General features: G+C 50.1%; 1 protein-coding gene across 1 annotated transcript in view; it reads right to left on the bottom strand.

The window, feature by feature from the left end:
* CAPN14 (calpain 14) overlaps positions 1-15,691 on the bottom strand; it is a 60,471-nt gene that overhangs the window by 20,944 nt on the left and 23,836 nt on the right. The window contains 5 exon segments of the mRNA XM_032652237.1: positions 8,768-8,929; positions 10,568-10,684; positions 11,305-11,383; positions 12,045-12,113; positions 13,784-13,848. Coding sequence (XP_032508128.1) covers positions 8,768-8,929; positions 10,568-10,684; positions 11,305-11,383; positions 12,045-12,113; positions 13,784-13,848 — 492 coding nt within the window.

Raw genomic sequence — 15,691 nt, forward strand, 5'->3', positions numbered from 1 at the left:
CTGTCTCTACACACCTGCCTGTCCCCGTCACACGCTCAGCCTGGCCTTTGTCTGGGTCTCTGACGACGTGAGGTTGCACGGGGCAGCCTCCTCCCCTCCCCTCCCTTCCAGAGTGGCTTGATCTGCAGCCACCAGGGTGTGGGATGACAGCAACTTGGAGGAAAAGGCACCTATCAGGCCCTTCCGGGATTCTAAGAAACCTGAGCGGGAGGTCTGGAAAGAGTTGAGTCATGAGGACCGACCACGTCCTGTGGACCTCAGGTAGGTCATTTACAATCCCTGAACTCCTTCCCATTTCTACTCCTGCCAATCTGTCCGCTGCTAAGCTGCTGGAACAATCTCTCTCCAAATCAGCCTCTATCCTGCTGCAACCACTTGTCATTATAGCACTCATCCGTCTCCTGACGAATCCACGTTTCAATACTCCGTCCTTTCCCACACCCTTCCTTCTACCGAGCTCACCCTTCTGTCCCTGGATCCGTCTCTGAGCGTTCAAACTAAGTACCACGTCCTCCAGGAACTCTTAAAAAAAAATCTAAATAATAAAATAAAACCAAATAGAGTAAGTAAAGTAAAATAAAATAAAGAACTACCTGCCTTCTCTGTGCTTGGGGTTACTGAACAGACATCAGCTGTTACAAGTGCCTGGTCAGGCATCATTTTACAAATGAAGAAACCGAGGCCCAGAGTTTAGGTGACTCGATTACATGCCACAGCTAGTACATGGCAGAGGCGGGACTCTGACCCAGGTTTCTTTGCGCTCAGACACGTAGTGTCTCGTGGATGACTTTCAGAAGAGGCTATGGGAAGGTGATGGTGAGAAAGTTGGAACACCGGTCAGGCCAGTGAGGAGAGCATGAGATTCTGTCAGGTGGTTGCTGAAATCACTTGACTTTCTGTCCTTTTAGGACAAGGGGAGAGAGCGGCAGGGTCGCTGGGAACCTCTCCACAATGTGTGGTCTTAGGCATTGCTCAGCCCTCTGCGTGGGAGCTGACCCACCTGACGAGGGCTGCTGGGGAGGGGTGAACTGAGGGGCCCGCTCCACCCACCATGCGTGTAGACACGGCACCCGTACCTCAGCAGCCAGGCTACAGAGTTGGAAGCACGCAGTCGTCCTGCCCCCAGCCCCAAGCTCCCCATTCTGGCCCCAGGTGTCATGGGGGAAATTACCTTGCTGCACGGGTGTCTTCCGACTCCTCTACCAGCAAGTCACCAAACAGAAGGGCTTGCGGACCAAAAAGCAGGAGCCTCAGCTCACGTGGTTGATTGGATCAATTGAAAACAGGGAAAAGCAAGGCAGGGAGAGACGGGGTAGTGAACACACTTAGGATATTATGGAAGGTCCACACCACTGAGTCCTGGGCTACAGAATGCTCGGGTGTCCTGTCCCTCTGCCACATCAGCCCTTCCTGCTGACGGTGTGCCCACAAGCACCAGAGTTGAGGCTTTGAGCAAAAGACCGAAGGCTCTGGGCCCAACCACACAGGTGCTCTATCAGTGAGCCTCCGGCAGGGCTGGCAGGGCACAGCTGCAGCTCGCCAGTTAGCTGCATTTCTAGGGGTTAGAATGGGATCAGGTGGGCGTCACCAGTGGGCGGCTGATTGGAGATTGAGTGCCTCCTGGGTCTCGTGTATGTTTGACGTATTCTGAATATTTGATGCTTCAGGTACCTCATGTATATTTAGTGCAAAGCATGAATATTCAGAGCCTACTCAGCTCCTCCATCCCTTCCTAAATTCACGTGGTGATCTCACTCTCTTTATCTATGTCTGACTTGCCTCTCAAGCCATGTGCTTCTACACTGAGTTTTATCTATCCCCCTTATTTGTTGGTTTCTCATATTTTCTAGAGCAGAATCAAATATCCTCAAATAATCCAGCAAATGCATACGACTCCAGGTCTGTCCACTAGAATAGTAACCCCCAACTACGAACCCTACTTTACGATTTGCAAAGCTCTCTCGTGCTCACAATCTTATTTAATCTTTGCCACCAGCCTGGGAGGCAGGAGTCACCATCCCAAATCGGAACATGACTACACTGATACTCAGCGAGGTTAAATGAAACTCCTAAGGCCACACGACCTCACATCCAGTTGGTGGAAGAGGGGACGTAAGCTCATGTCATCTGGCTCCTGGTCGAATGTGTTGCCCATTTCGCCAGCCCACCCCTGGATCATTCTCACTCCGTTAAGGACCCCAACTTTCACAGTATGACTTGCAGAATTCAGACCTCTCCTCTCAGCTCCTGAGCCTCCTGGCATAGCCTGATCTGAAGATACCATCAGTTCTGGGAGCCTGGGTGTCGGACACACATGCACTCGGGCAGCAATGAGCAGCCCTGAGCAACAATCTCCCAGGCCCCTTTCCAGGCGGTGCCTGCAAACCGTACTGCACCTTCACAGCCACCAGAGTCCCCAGGAGACCTCCCTGCAGCTCCCCCCCTCCAGAAGCTCCTCCCCCACCCAGAGGCAGGGGCAGTTTCAGGGGAAGAGTGCCTGCCTCCTGAGAACTCCACGGCCCTCCCATCATTAAAGACATGGCCAAGGCACTCTAATAGTCTCAGATTCCTCCCTTCTCAAGGAAGCCAAAGACCAGGAAAAGAATGTTCCGTGTGAGCCCCGGACCATGCAAAATGGGAGAGAGGGTTAGCACACAGCCCAGCCTTGCTGTGGGGCCTGAACCGGCCTACTTCTCTAAGTGTGTGCAATACCGAGGGCGAGAGAGCAGAGGCGCCAGCCTGGGGCCCCGCAACCTGTCCACCCGCTCTGCCTGAGTAAGGCCACTGCTGCCGCTGTGCAGCCTTAGCTGGGCTGCGTCTGTCATTACTGCTGATGAGCGAATCAGGCCACCAGCCGGGTGAGTGGAATGTCAAGCTTGGTGACATTCCCTCCTGGGGGAGACTTGATGTGAGGCCAATGGGAAGTCAAAACAAAGACAAAGATCATTTTGATCCTTTCATTCGGCCAAAAGGAAAATGAATCTGGCAAGCAAACCCTCTGTACGAAAGCCCCGAAATTGATGTTTTCCAAGCAGAACTGAAGCTTGGGTTTCAGGCATCAGAGCCTTATGGCCTCTGGTTTGCCCTGGTTCAGAAACCACTTAGCTTCTCCCCTGGGGGGAATCCTGGGGGGGCCACTGTAGAGTGGAGTCAGCCCCTCCTGTGGGTCCACAGTAAACCATGGCAGAGGCCTGGCTCAGTGCTAAGCAGCTTACCTACGTGATCACACGTGATCCACACCATCCTCCGGACCACAGATACATTGGCAACTGGCCAAAGGTAACTTACACTAGTAAATGGTGGAGCTGGACTCCAGCAGGCGTCTCTTTTCAAGCCCAGCCTGTGCTCTTGGCAAATTTATCTCCAGCCAGAGGCAGATTCAGAAGTCATACAGTCCAACCTCCTCCAAGTGCACACATAGCTTTTGCAAACAGTTGAATTGAGAAGTTAGAGAACTCATCTAAGGCCCCATGGATTGCTCTTCAGGAGAGCAAAAAACACCCAGACTCCCTGCCAAGGTGAGGCCTGCTCCTTTCGCCACCCCACCCTGCCTGTTCTGGCCTCATTTCCTTCTGCAAGCCGGAGAAGCTGTCGAGGCTTAGGACGGAGATGAGGACTTAACAACCGGCCTTCAGGCCCAGGACCAGCCGCCTCCCACTACTCACAGAGCTGCCACTGCCACCCTGAAAGCAAAAGTCTCTGGAACTTTCCTCAACTGGTTAATCCCTCTGGAAGGACGAATTCTGAATGTGTGAGAGGAAATGATGCCCAAGTCCCTGGAATGTCAAGATACGAAGAATGTCTTCAGAGAGAGCCTGATGAGCTTTCCAAAGGTGGTTTGAAGAGCTACAGTGCTTGGCATCAGGGTGAAACTATACCTTATGCAACATCGGAGGGACCCTGTTAGAGGAAAGTCGTTTGTCCCCAAGCAAACGTTATGTACTAAATATCTTCCCCTAGAAACTCAATTAGATGCTGACTTTTTAAATGACAAGATTCACCTATTACTTCAAAAAGCATTCATTCATTCATTCAATTAATACCAAACGTGGGTTCGGCACTAAGCCAGGCGCTGGGTTCTAAGGGTGAGTGGACTGAGTGCATCATCAAAGAGATGCATTTGAAACAAGGGCTTAAAAGCATAGTTTGCTCTTTTTCAGAAATGAATGAGCTGTGTAAAATGAAGTACAGTACATCAATTAAAACCTGAGCAGAAAAAGGAGGCAAGAAAAGGGGAGTGAGTCCATGTGGGGCTGAAGGGGGCCTTTTGCTCCGAGTCAGGCTGTCAGGACCCTAAATCAGCTGGGGTTTCCCAGGTCCGGGGCTGAAGTTGTCCTCTGCAGTCCAGCACCCAGGAAGGAGCCCTTGAGTGGGGACAGGGCGCCATCTAGTGTCTGCTCATCCGCAGCACATGCCACAGATGTGGGGAGGAAGGTGCTCCGCCCCCAACCCGAAAGATCAGGCTTGAGCTCACACTTTCTGAAGTGCGTTGCCCAATGCCAGACACGCTCAGATCTTGTCTCATGAAACTCACCCTGTGAGGTTAGCATGTTTCTCGCCGTCTTATCGACGAGGCTGTAGAGATTCAAAAAGGCGAAGTTCCGAAGTAACCCCTGAGCTAATCAGTGATTTGAACTCAGTTCTTAGGACTCTGAGGTCCTTGCCTGCACCCTGCTGACAGTGGTGGAGAGGAAGGGCTTGAACGTCTCATGACCAAGCTTGAAGGCCATGGCTGCTGCCTCAGCCCCTCAGGAGAGGGTCCCGATGCCATGACAGAACTTGCTGGGCCCCTGCCTGCCTGTGCGAACTCGCTCACCGGCTCCGTCACGACAGAGCGAAGCCCCGCCCCTCGGAACCATGGCTGTTTCCCAAACACACCGTTCCCTTCCCTGCTTCTGTGTACTTTTTCTCCACGTGCAGCACCGTCTATCTGGAACCTCACCGTTCTCCCTTTACTGTCTTATCTAGTGCCTCTATCCTATAAGACGGCCACGCATCACCCCCCAGGAAGCTTCCCGCCGACCCTCTCAGGTTGGCCTGGGCACCTGTCTTCTGTGTTTCCCCAGCACCCTGTGCATCCCCATCACAGCGCGCCTCAGACCATCTGTCCGTCAGCTGTCACTCCAGTAAACTACGACTGTGTCCCCAGTGCCTAGCACGGTGCCCAACGCATTATAGGAGGTTGACACATGTCTTCTGATGGATGGGTGAATGTTTGAACGGCTGGCTGGCTGGACAGGTGGAGGGGATACAATCCCACTGCCCAGCTGGCCTCACCATGCCAGGGCCTCAGCGCCACGTGCAAACCAGCTGAGCCAATCAGCATGGAGCACCACTGTGAGGACATCGGTCTAACAGAGAGTGACCGCTTCCTTGCCATGGCTGTGCACTTGTCAGGCCTTCTCACTCCTAGTGTCAGGTCAGCTCTAGGTCACATCTAAATGATCCAACAGAGCTTCTGGAACAACTGCTGGTCAGTATGGTCTCCAGAGTTGCTTGGTCTGTGGTCCAGAAAAGCCCTCACTGACAACCTGGGCCTCTGACGAGTAAACCTTCTCCTGCTTCTGAAGTTCAAGGTGAGTGGAGGGCAGAGCCTGTGTCTGTGTGACGTGAGAGGAGCTTTAATAACAAGATGGCCCCTTTTGCAGGTGCCTGGCATTGGAGACGAGGGGTGCCCTCCAGAGGCCACACTTCAAGGAAGCAGTGATAGGTTCAGAGAGGGGAAGTAGAGGAAGAAGAGGAAAGTAGAAATGGGGTATGAAACCTTGGGCGTTTCAGAGGAGTGGTCGTTGTGAGTGACTGTGTTTTAAAAACAAAACTAAATAATAATGGTTGTAAAGAAAGACTTGTCCTGCCTAAGGAAAGAAAGAGCAGCTTCATTTACTGAGTGCCTACAGCATACCAGCATTATTTAATCTTCATAATGACGCAGTAACGTAGACATTTTGGGCTCTGTTTTACAAATGAGTAACCTGAGGTCCAATGTCATACAGCTAGAATATTCCTGCCCAACCTCTCCTCACTTTCATTCCTGTTGGATTTTGTACCCCTTCAGTCTCTGGGACTCTGGGAGAGCGTTGGTAACTCAGGTCCTGGGGCCAGTGACCCCAGAGGGCTGTCTTCGCAGAGCTCCCCAAGAGCTGGACACACAGCTTACTCCTCCACAAAGCCAGGCAGAGCTGGCCCCCTTTTACCTACCTAGGATCCACAAAACTAATTTTTTCCTTTTTGTCCATTATAAATCTTTTAAAACATATATTTCATTGGGAAAACATTAGCTTAGAAATCCTGGAGGCTAAAATCATTTCTCTAACCCGGTGGGACAACAGAAGGAAAGCAGTGCTCTGTACAGTAAGCTGCTGACTGCCCTGCCCTGGGCCTTAACTGGTATCTAGAAGGTTCTCTCTGGTGACTAAGTTTTTGTACAAAACATGAGAGAAAGGAAAAAAGAAAAGCAAGGATAAATAAAGGGCAGGTATTTTAGTCCCCTCTTGCACTGTCCTTTTAGCAATTAGAGTCCTTTTCTTCTGAGAGTTGAAGGCTTAGGACGGGACCCCCAGGCGTGCTCTGCCTGCCTGGGCTGGACTTCTAGACAGCCCTAGCTTCTGGACTCCCTGACTCACCTGTCTTGGCACCTGAGGACTGACTGCTTGCTCCTCCGTTGCTGGGCTTCTGGAATGCAGACTTTCCACCTGTCTTGGTCATGATAATCACCTGGCTTTTAACTTCTGGAAATCACTGATGTCCACCACTCACACCTTCAGCATAACTTCATCCGGACCCTTGAACGGTCTACCCTGTCCTAGAGCCTTACTTGCCCCCCATGCCCTGGGGTGACAGAAGATGGGGAGGGGATATGTGGGTGGTGACATGGCTTTGCCCCTCATCTCCAGTACTCAGCTTTGGGGGGGCACAGAGGGAATCTGTGGGAGTGAAGGTTGGCAAGGCACAGGGTATCTGTGAGTTGCCACAGTGATACCTAAACTCAGGGGGGTGAGGGTAACACACGAGGGACAGGAGGGCAGCTCAGACCACCACCAAGAAGCCAAACGGGGGGCTTTATCAGAATTAATTGATTTGAATGCAGATCTCATCTGCACCAAGCAAAACCATCACACAAGTGTGATGAACGGAATAACGGTACGAACTTCCCATCACCCAAAACTCTGCAAAATGGACTTCACGGTGCAAAGCAATAATAATTTAACTAAACCAAATATTTAAAATGGCAGGGTCGAAAGAGAGAAATAATGACAAATAAATAGACATAAAAATCTTTAAAAGACTATAATTATATGATGACTGTTTACAAAATCAGTAATACCTCATGTATTAGTGCATATGGCACTTTACGGTAAACCACTTCACATTTTATCATTTGGAATAAATAAAGGTTTTTATGCTTTGAAAGTGCCCCTTTCAAGTGCTCCTTCCTCCCGCACTGCCCGTCTACCAGGCTGTCAAACTTCCTTTAGTTCTGCCAATGGACACCCTTTTATCCCCTATTCAACCTCCTCCTTTAGTCTCCTATGGACCCGGAAACCAGGTAGTCATGTTTGTTAGAACAGTTTGTAAATTAATAATAAATAGAATTTTAGGGTTTCCCTGGTGGCACAGTGGTTAAGAATCCACCTGCCAATGCTGGCAGCACGGGTTCGAGCCCTGGTCCGGAAAGATCCCACATGCCGCGGAGCAGCTAAGCCTGTTCACCACACCTACTGAGCCTGCGCTCTAGAGCCCGCGAGCCACAACTACTGAGCCTGTGTGCCACAACTACTGAAGCCCGCGCACATAGAGCCCGTGCTCCACAACAAGAGAAGCCACTGCAATGAGAAGCCCACGCACCGCAACGAAGAGTAGCCCCCGCTTGCCGCAACTAGAGAAAGCCCGGGCAGAGCAACGAAGACCCAATGCAGCCATAAATAAATAAATAAATAAATAATTTAAAATAATAACAATAATAAATAGGATTTTAATGAATGGTTCTGGGTTGCTAACTTATGAGTAAAATGCATGGACCTTGGGAAATGGCCATTGTTCTGATTTTCTGCCTGGGTTCTGGGTTGGTAGGGATGTCAGGAAAGTGAGGGATCACTGTAGCACAAAAAATCGGATATACCGACCATCCGCTGATTAGCTCTCCAATGCAGCATGGATTTGTTGTTCTTCTTTGGAGCAGATCCGATAGCCCATAGGGCAGGTAAACAGACTGACACCCATCACATGCAGAAGCCCTTTAAGAAGTCGGGTGTTCTAAATTCACTGGCACCCCCCAAATCCAACCATCGGGAGATATTGTCAGCAGAAGATCACGCAGTGACCCCAGATGCCAGATACAGCCCATCCCACCTGGACCCTGACAGTTCTGTTATTTTCTGTGTTCTTAAAAGCTCAATGTATCCCCGCCCCACCCCCGGACAGTTAAAAGTTAGCCTATCCCTCTACCAGTTTATAGATGCCGGTACAGATGCCTACAAACATATCATTCCCTCTTCAGGTCTTGAAACCTAGACTATTACCCCAAATGTGAGAACACGGCATGTCTAAGGTCATTTAAGTTGGACACCTGTGGAGTCAGTATTGTATAAAGGAAAGCACACCAAACCTGGAATCAGCTTGCTTAGATGACGTTTCTGCTTGTGACAAGGTCGTGGTCACAGGGAAAGAGAGCTGGTCTTGACAAGTCCAAGGCAATCTTTCTGCCTCGCTGCTTCCCTCTTTGTATGCTGCCCGTCCAAAGGGGAGATCTGCAGAAAAGAAATCTTACCAGACGAGAAGGTGAGGGCTGGAGACACAGTCCTGAAGAACTGTAGGTGGGTTGAGCATGGGTTGGTCTCAACCAAAGGCCACCCTTGGGCCACATGCAGAGTCCTCAGTGAGGGCCAATGAGCGTCCAGCCTTCTCAGGAGTGCAGAGTCGTCATCAGCCACTGGAATAATGAGGAAGAAAATTATGATCTGTTCAGACCCATCTCTGACATTCAGTTAAGGATGCTTCATTTCTCAGTCACCAGGTCCTAGAGCCTGACGCAGGACTTGGGGCCTCCTCCCCCCTCACTCCCGGGAAGCCAGACAGGACATTTATGGAGAGCTTAGCCAGAAGGACCACACCATCCCATGGTAAGGATAAATCAACCTGAAATATAATCAACCTTGACTTCCCTTGGTGCCTGTGAATGATGATAGCCAAGATGCAGGCTGATTCTATGTTCAATTCTCAATGCAATTTTCCCCCAGGAATTCAATTTGGCGTGCCCGTGACAGCAGTGTGTAGGTGTGCGGGCCGACTGGGTAGCAGAGATCCAATAGAGCATAGTCTACATGTTTACATTTATGGGCCCATTTGTCTGACAGCTTTGTGTGGGTGTGATGAACGGTCCCTCTAACTCACATGGGGGGAACCTCTGGGGAAACCACTCCCCAGGCCAGTTCCATAAAAAGGGTGATGCTGGTGATGATGAAGATGAGAATGGTGAAGTTACCGGTGGGGTCACAGAAAAGCCCAGAGTGAAATTCCAGCAAGTTGGCTGCCACTCCCTGTAGGCCTCCTCGATGGCCTTGAGGATCTCCTCAAGGAGCCAGAGGTGGTCAGACCTGGAGAGAACGTTAGACATCACCCAGCCAGCTCATCTCGCACACAGGGAAGCTGAGGCCCAGAGATGCAACGTGATGTGCTGACAGTCCCACAGGTGGTAACGAGGGGCGCTGTGGCTTCACCTTGGGTCTCGGTCCAGCTCTCTTGCCATGATAGCACGTTGCTTTCTAGGAGCCTCTGCTCAAGCTGTGAGCTGCCCTGCGTCAGGTGCCACTCTGATGGCTGTAGTGCTCTCTCAGTGCGGAGTATGTCGCTATGGGAGGATTGCTTGGGATCAGGTGTCCTTGGGGATCTGTGCTTGGGTATGGGCTCAGAAGTTCTAACCATTGCCCCTCCACCTGCATCCCACCTTCACACTCAAATATGGGAGTGATTGAGGGTAGATACACGTTGAGGGTCCCTATATCTTAGAAGCTTATTCCATAAACTGAACATCCGAGGTCAAGGAAGAAACCCCAGCTTTTCTTAGTCTCTTTCTAAGCAGCCCAAACGGAGGATGTGTCTTCGACAGAAAGGGCAGATGATTCAACTCCAGACTCCAGTGTCTCCACATCTGGCCCATAGCAGGTGCTCAGTAAATCTGTGCAGCTTGAATGGAAGGGGAAGACGGCCAGTGTCAGACACAGAGCTATTTTCTCCTCAGTGCATCACCCTCATTCATTCAACAAACACTTGCACCTTCACATATGCCTGGCACACAGTGGGCGCCCAGTCATATTTGATGCACAAATGAATAAGTGCCACGAATACAGGGCTCCATCGTGCACTCAGCAGAACGAAGGGCACTCAGAACGCTTCTCCTTTATAAGTTAGTTCGGGTAGATGCAGCTAGGTTTCACAGGCACAGAGCCAGCGTTCCCCAGAGCTCCCTGCACTGGCAGCAGTCCTCTCTCGTGCTTGAACTGGGGACAGGTGGGCAATCCACGAGGACAGCAGAGGAAGCCCGGGCCCTCCCTCGTTCCCCCCAGCTCACCCTGCAGGTCCTCCACACGCAGCATCAAGCGGACAAAGCTGACGAAGGTCATCTGGAGGTCAGGGCTACCGTAGCGGACGAGCGTCAGCTGGCAGACGTCATCACTGAGCACGATTCCTGCATTGAACAAGGGTCCGCACCGTGGGTGCCGGCAACCTCATATCCAGCTCCCCTCCCACCTGAGGCCCCTTAAATTGTCCCTCCACTTCCGGGACCTGAATCCTAACAGCCTAAGATCTTCTTTTACGTGGTTCATTGTGAATTTTTCAATTATTTAGCCTATTAATTTTATTGTCTCTCCATTCTCCATCCCCGTCCCCTAGGCAACCAGCATGAGGATCTTTTTATCACATGGGTTACTGGCCTTGAAGGCAGGAGGCAGTCTGCTTAGTGGTCAAGAGCATCTGCCTTGGAGTCTGGGAGTCCTGGAGTTAAGCCCCAGGCAAGTTAACTCCTCTGAGCTTCTATTTCTTCCTCTGTGAAGTGGGGATTAGAACAGGGTGTTGGCAAAGATTAAATGCGAGTATACATGTGCCAACCCTCAATAAATGTTAGCTGTGATGGTTTAGTTCTTCACGGATCCTGGTCTTTGGGCCTCTGAACTTGGGGAGTAACCCTACTCATTAGAAGATTGCAGGACGCCCCACACCCTGCCCAGCACCACTCACCCCCACCGCCCCATCCCCTGCCTGGTGTGCGCCCTGCAGCATCACCTCCCCACCCGCCTCCAGGCCTACCTGTGTCCCTCATGGCAGCCCGCAGCTGGGCCCAGTTCAGGCATCCTGAGAAGTTAGTGTCTTGCTTGTGGAAAACCTCCTGCGAAGAGCCCACACCAAAGGCTAAGGAAGCCAGGCGTTTCCAAGCCCCGCCTGAGAGCCCTCACACCCCAGCGTCAAGGCGGCAGGACTGCTGACTGTGAGGCTCCACCGGTAGGCCCGGCTGCCTAGACGAGAATAGGGCAGGGGGTCCCTGTCAGGATCCCACCTCCTCTCCCAGTTCTCCTTAAGGCTTTGTGAGAGTGGGCGGTCTTTCTGTTACGGGGGATGGAGAGTCTTGGTATAGGTAAACATGCCTAATCTGGGCACACCATCCAAACTTTGAAGGGCTTCCAACCTTATGACTCAGGAGACGGGAGGAGAGTTGTGAGCAATGATTGGAAAAGTAGGAGGGAGCCAATTTATGAAGGACTCTAAATGCCATGCTAAAGAGTGTGAACTCGACTGACGGCCATGGGGAGTCTCAAAAAATTTTTAGTAAGGAAGCGATGTGATCAGATGTCGCGTTAAAAATTCAGAAGACTATTGCAACAGGCTCTCTGAGTTCCGGAGAGAAAGGAGGAAACACTAAAAGGACATTAGGGAAGATTAGGTGAGTGGTTGGGTAGAAAGGGCTGAAAGGGAGAGGGGTACCTTATAGTTTTGCAGAATTGCCATTTCTGCACTGTCCCGTGGGAGGCGTGGTGAACACTTGTTCTTACCTGATAGAGCATCAGCTGCTTCCACGGGTCCCTGAATTCCTGGATACTCACGGTGCCGGACGCATTAAGCTGATAGCAGGGTTAAGGTCAAAGCCGCCAGGGGAGTTTTGTCCACACCTCTGGAGGCAGTAATGGGCCCTCCACACAGCAATGTGCGATTTGGGACACCCCATTCAATGTTAGCTATCCCTAGCTGGCCTCCCTTAACTGCTCAGTGCAGCCCAGGGCTCCCTGGCCCTTACTAGGAAAGGACAGAATGAGCTGGAACACAGCAGCACTGAGGAGAGGATGGTCTGATGATGGTGATGATGACAGTTACCATTTAGTGAAGCAGGGTATTCTGACATGGCCAATCTGATGCGATTTAAATAAAAAATAGTAACTCTTTTTTTCACTGTTGTCAAAACAAACTCATGGAAGGAGTCAGGCACAGGGTGGCTAAGGATGCCTCTTACATTCAGTCATTTTATGAACGGTTAAAAGCTGAATGCTTAGCCCTGTAGACCACGTCCAAGTACCCCCGCATCAGAGAGACTGGCTCAAAAACACCATGACACACCACCTCTCTTTGAGCCCTGATGGTGGGCCTAGCACTGAGCTATACACTTGACCTATGGAACTTCATTTTCACCTAGTAGGTGGGGTAGGTACTAACTCCTCCCTCTTATGGATGAGGAAATGAGGGCTCAGAGAGCATGATCTTGTCCAAGTTCATACAGCTGCTGACCAGGCTGGGACCTGCCCCAATGCCTGCCTACCCGATCACCATCCCACACTGCCCACAGCCTCTGCAAAGTTTCTGCCAACATTCTTTATATTTGCAACCCCTCTCACAGTATCCATTCTATGTGCCTCTCTGTGGCATGGGTAATTAAACTCCAAATAACTTAAGGCAGAGGGTTTGCTAGAAAAATGACAGTGTTGAGAACGAGGAAAGCTGATTTCGCGGCATGTCGTGGAACTCCCCAAGCTCTGGCTTCCTGATCTGTAGATGGGGGCAGCTGCTGCCCCATCACCAAATGGAAAACTCAGGACCCTGAGGCTCTTGTAAAAGCTTCTCGTAACCTGGAGAATTGTTACTAACCGCCACCCTGCTGCTGCCTCACCCTCGCTGTCAGGAAGTAAGCTTATTGTTATTCATAACAATATTGATCACTTTTCAATGACAGTTCTGTCCTAAGCACTTTACGTGGGTTATCTCATTTGTATTCATATACAAATCTTACAGAATAGGTTTCGTTTGGGGGATTTTTTTTTGTATTTTGGCTGCTATTTTTGGGGTCTTCGTTGCTGCTCACGGACTTTCTCCAGTTGCGGCGAGCGGGGGCTACTCTTCGTTGCGGTGCACGGCCTTCTCATTGCGGTGGCTTCTCTTGCTGCGGAGCACGGGCTCTAGGTGCACGGGCTTCAGTAGTTGTGGCACATGGACTCAGTAGTTGTGGCGCCCGGGCTTAGCTGCTCTGCGGCATGAGGGATCTTCCCGGACCAGGGATCGAACCTGTGTCCCCTGCATTGGCAGGCGGATTCTTAACCACTGTGCCACCAGGGAAGCCCCAGAATAGGTTTTAATACCATCTCTGTGCTGCACATGAGGGCCTGGGGCACAGTGAGGCTAAGTGACTAGTCGGAGATCACAGACCTAGTAAGTGCTAGGGTTGGGATTCAACCCCAGGCCGCCTGGCTCCAGGGCAAAGCTCTCAAACAGCAGAATGCATCCTCCCACAAACCCAAAAAGATACATCCAGTAGGGCCAGGATCCCCTGGCAAGCCTCGAGGCTGAAGAGAGGCTGTTCGCTCCTTAGACCTGTGAAGGAACAGAAAGAGTCTGCATGGGCGTGGCCCTAGGACTGCATGGCCCTTTTCTGAACAGGAAGAGGCAGTGCTGTCTAGGCCGGCCATAGGGTCCGATGACCACCATTTACGTTGGGGCAGGAAGAATGAGAACAGTGGAGACGGAGAGAGAAGGCTTAGAGGGGATTCCTACATCCAAGTAATACAGTAAAACCCTGCAGAGAACATTCTGGTTTTGCTTCACAGTAGGTCAGATGAACATGGCCCTGTGCATCGGGGGGCTGGGATGGGGGCAGACAGGATGATAGAGTCACAGGCTCCCCAGTCTGAAAGGGCACCTTTTTCAAGCTCCCACCAAACTTGGAGACAATCTCAGATGTCCTGACAGATGGCCTGTCGGTTCTGGGAGCTCACTTTTTCACATGGATCCATAGCTCCAAGTCAGGAGAAATTTGTCACGTTAATTCCAAAGGAAGCTCCTGTAAAACTCACTCACTAGTCCTAGTTCTACCTCCAGAAAAGCATAAACAGGTATTTGTCGCCTCTTCGACTCCTCCCCTCCATTCGAAACATCTAAACATTTCTCCATCGGTTCCCCAGATGATATGGTTTCTAGACCCTCACCTCCCTCTTCTACGCACTTTGCTTTGCGAGCGTCTCCCTAAAATATGGCACCAAGACTGGAACGCACTCCTGCAGCTGCAGGTGGAGTAAGCAGAGCACAGTGGGTCTATCACTTCCAACATTTTCAGTCCACATTTCCCAAATTAGGTTCCAAGGGAGACGTTTTGCAGAGAAAGGGTTTTGAGTTCAAATACATTTGAAATATTCTGTATCTATGACCCTGGTCTCCATCACCATGTACCTTAGCACGTGATCCGTGTACAGGAGCCAACGTCGAAATTTTGTTTAATGCAGCATTTCCTAAGCACAACTGACCATAGAATCTAACCCATTTTACTTCATGGAGCACTTACTAAAACCTCTCGGTTTCTAACATTTCTTGGAACACAATTTCAAAAACACACACTAAATGCTTCCATTAAATACCGCCTGAATTTGGATTCGCTTATTTAGCAGCAACTTGAAACTATTAGCACATGTTAAGCTCAAGGTCAACTAAATTAACCAGATAGCTTTCAAATTAACTGCCACAAAGATGAGGTCTCTTCTGTTAGGAACTTGTGCAACTGATTTTTTAAATATTATAAAGTGGCAGATTTTAATTATCACCCTGACTACATTTCATCTTTTTGGCTTGGGCACAGCTTGTGGTGAACATTCTGAATTTTCATTCTGTTGGCTATAATATTAATTATTCCTCCCAGTTCTGTGCCCTCTGCAGATCTGATAAGCCTGCATGCCATGTCTTCTTCCAAGCCATTGATAAAAGCTGAGGAAGTGTAAGGGGACCAAGGGCAGAATACAGAGACTCTCAACTAAATACCTAAAACGTATAGGCTCTGACCCATAACATAGAATTATCTCTCTGGGTTCATATTTATATAACTCTCGGGATTGATGATGAAACTTGTGAATCATATTGCAACTTTCCAACCCACATTTCCTCGTTTATTATGGAAGACTTTACCAACTATTTTGCCAAAAGCTATAGTAGCTCTATCAACCAGAAACCCTCTCATAGGAATAAATGAAAGCAACGTGTCCATCCATTCTTTCAAAAATCATTTTGCATACTTGTGATTAATGCCTTAAAAATTTTAATGTGCAGAAGCCATCTCTTTTACAATTTTTTTTGAGGCGTAGGGTGGGGCTACATCTCATATTGTATAATTTCTAGAGTCTCCCTTTCTGGCTCTTTTATGATACCCGAGTTTGGCTTTGAGAAACCATCT

This window comes from Phocoena sinus, chromosome 13 (genome assembly GCF_008692025.1).
Source record: "Phocoena sinus isolate mPhoSin1 chromosome 13, mPhoSin1.pri, whole genome shotgun sequence".
NCBI lineage: Eukaryota > Metazoa > Chordata > Mammalia > Artiodactyla > Phocoenidae > Phocoena > Phocoena sinus.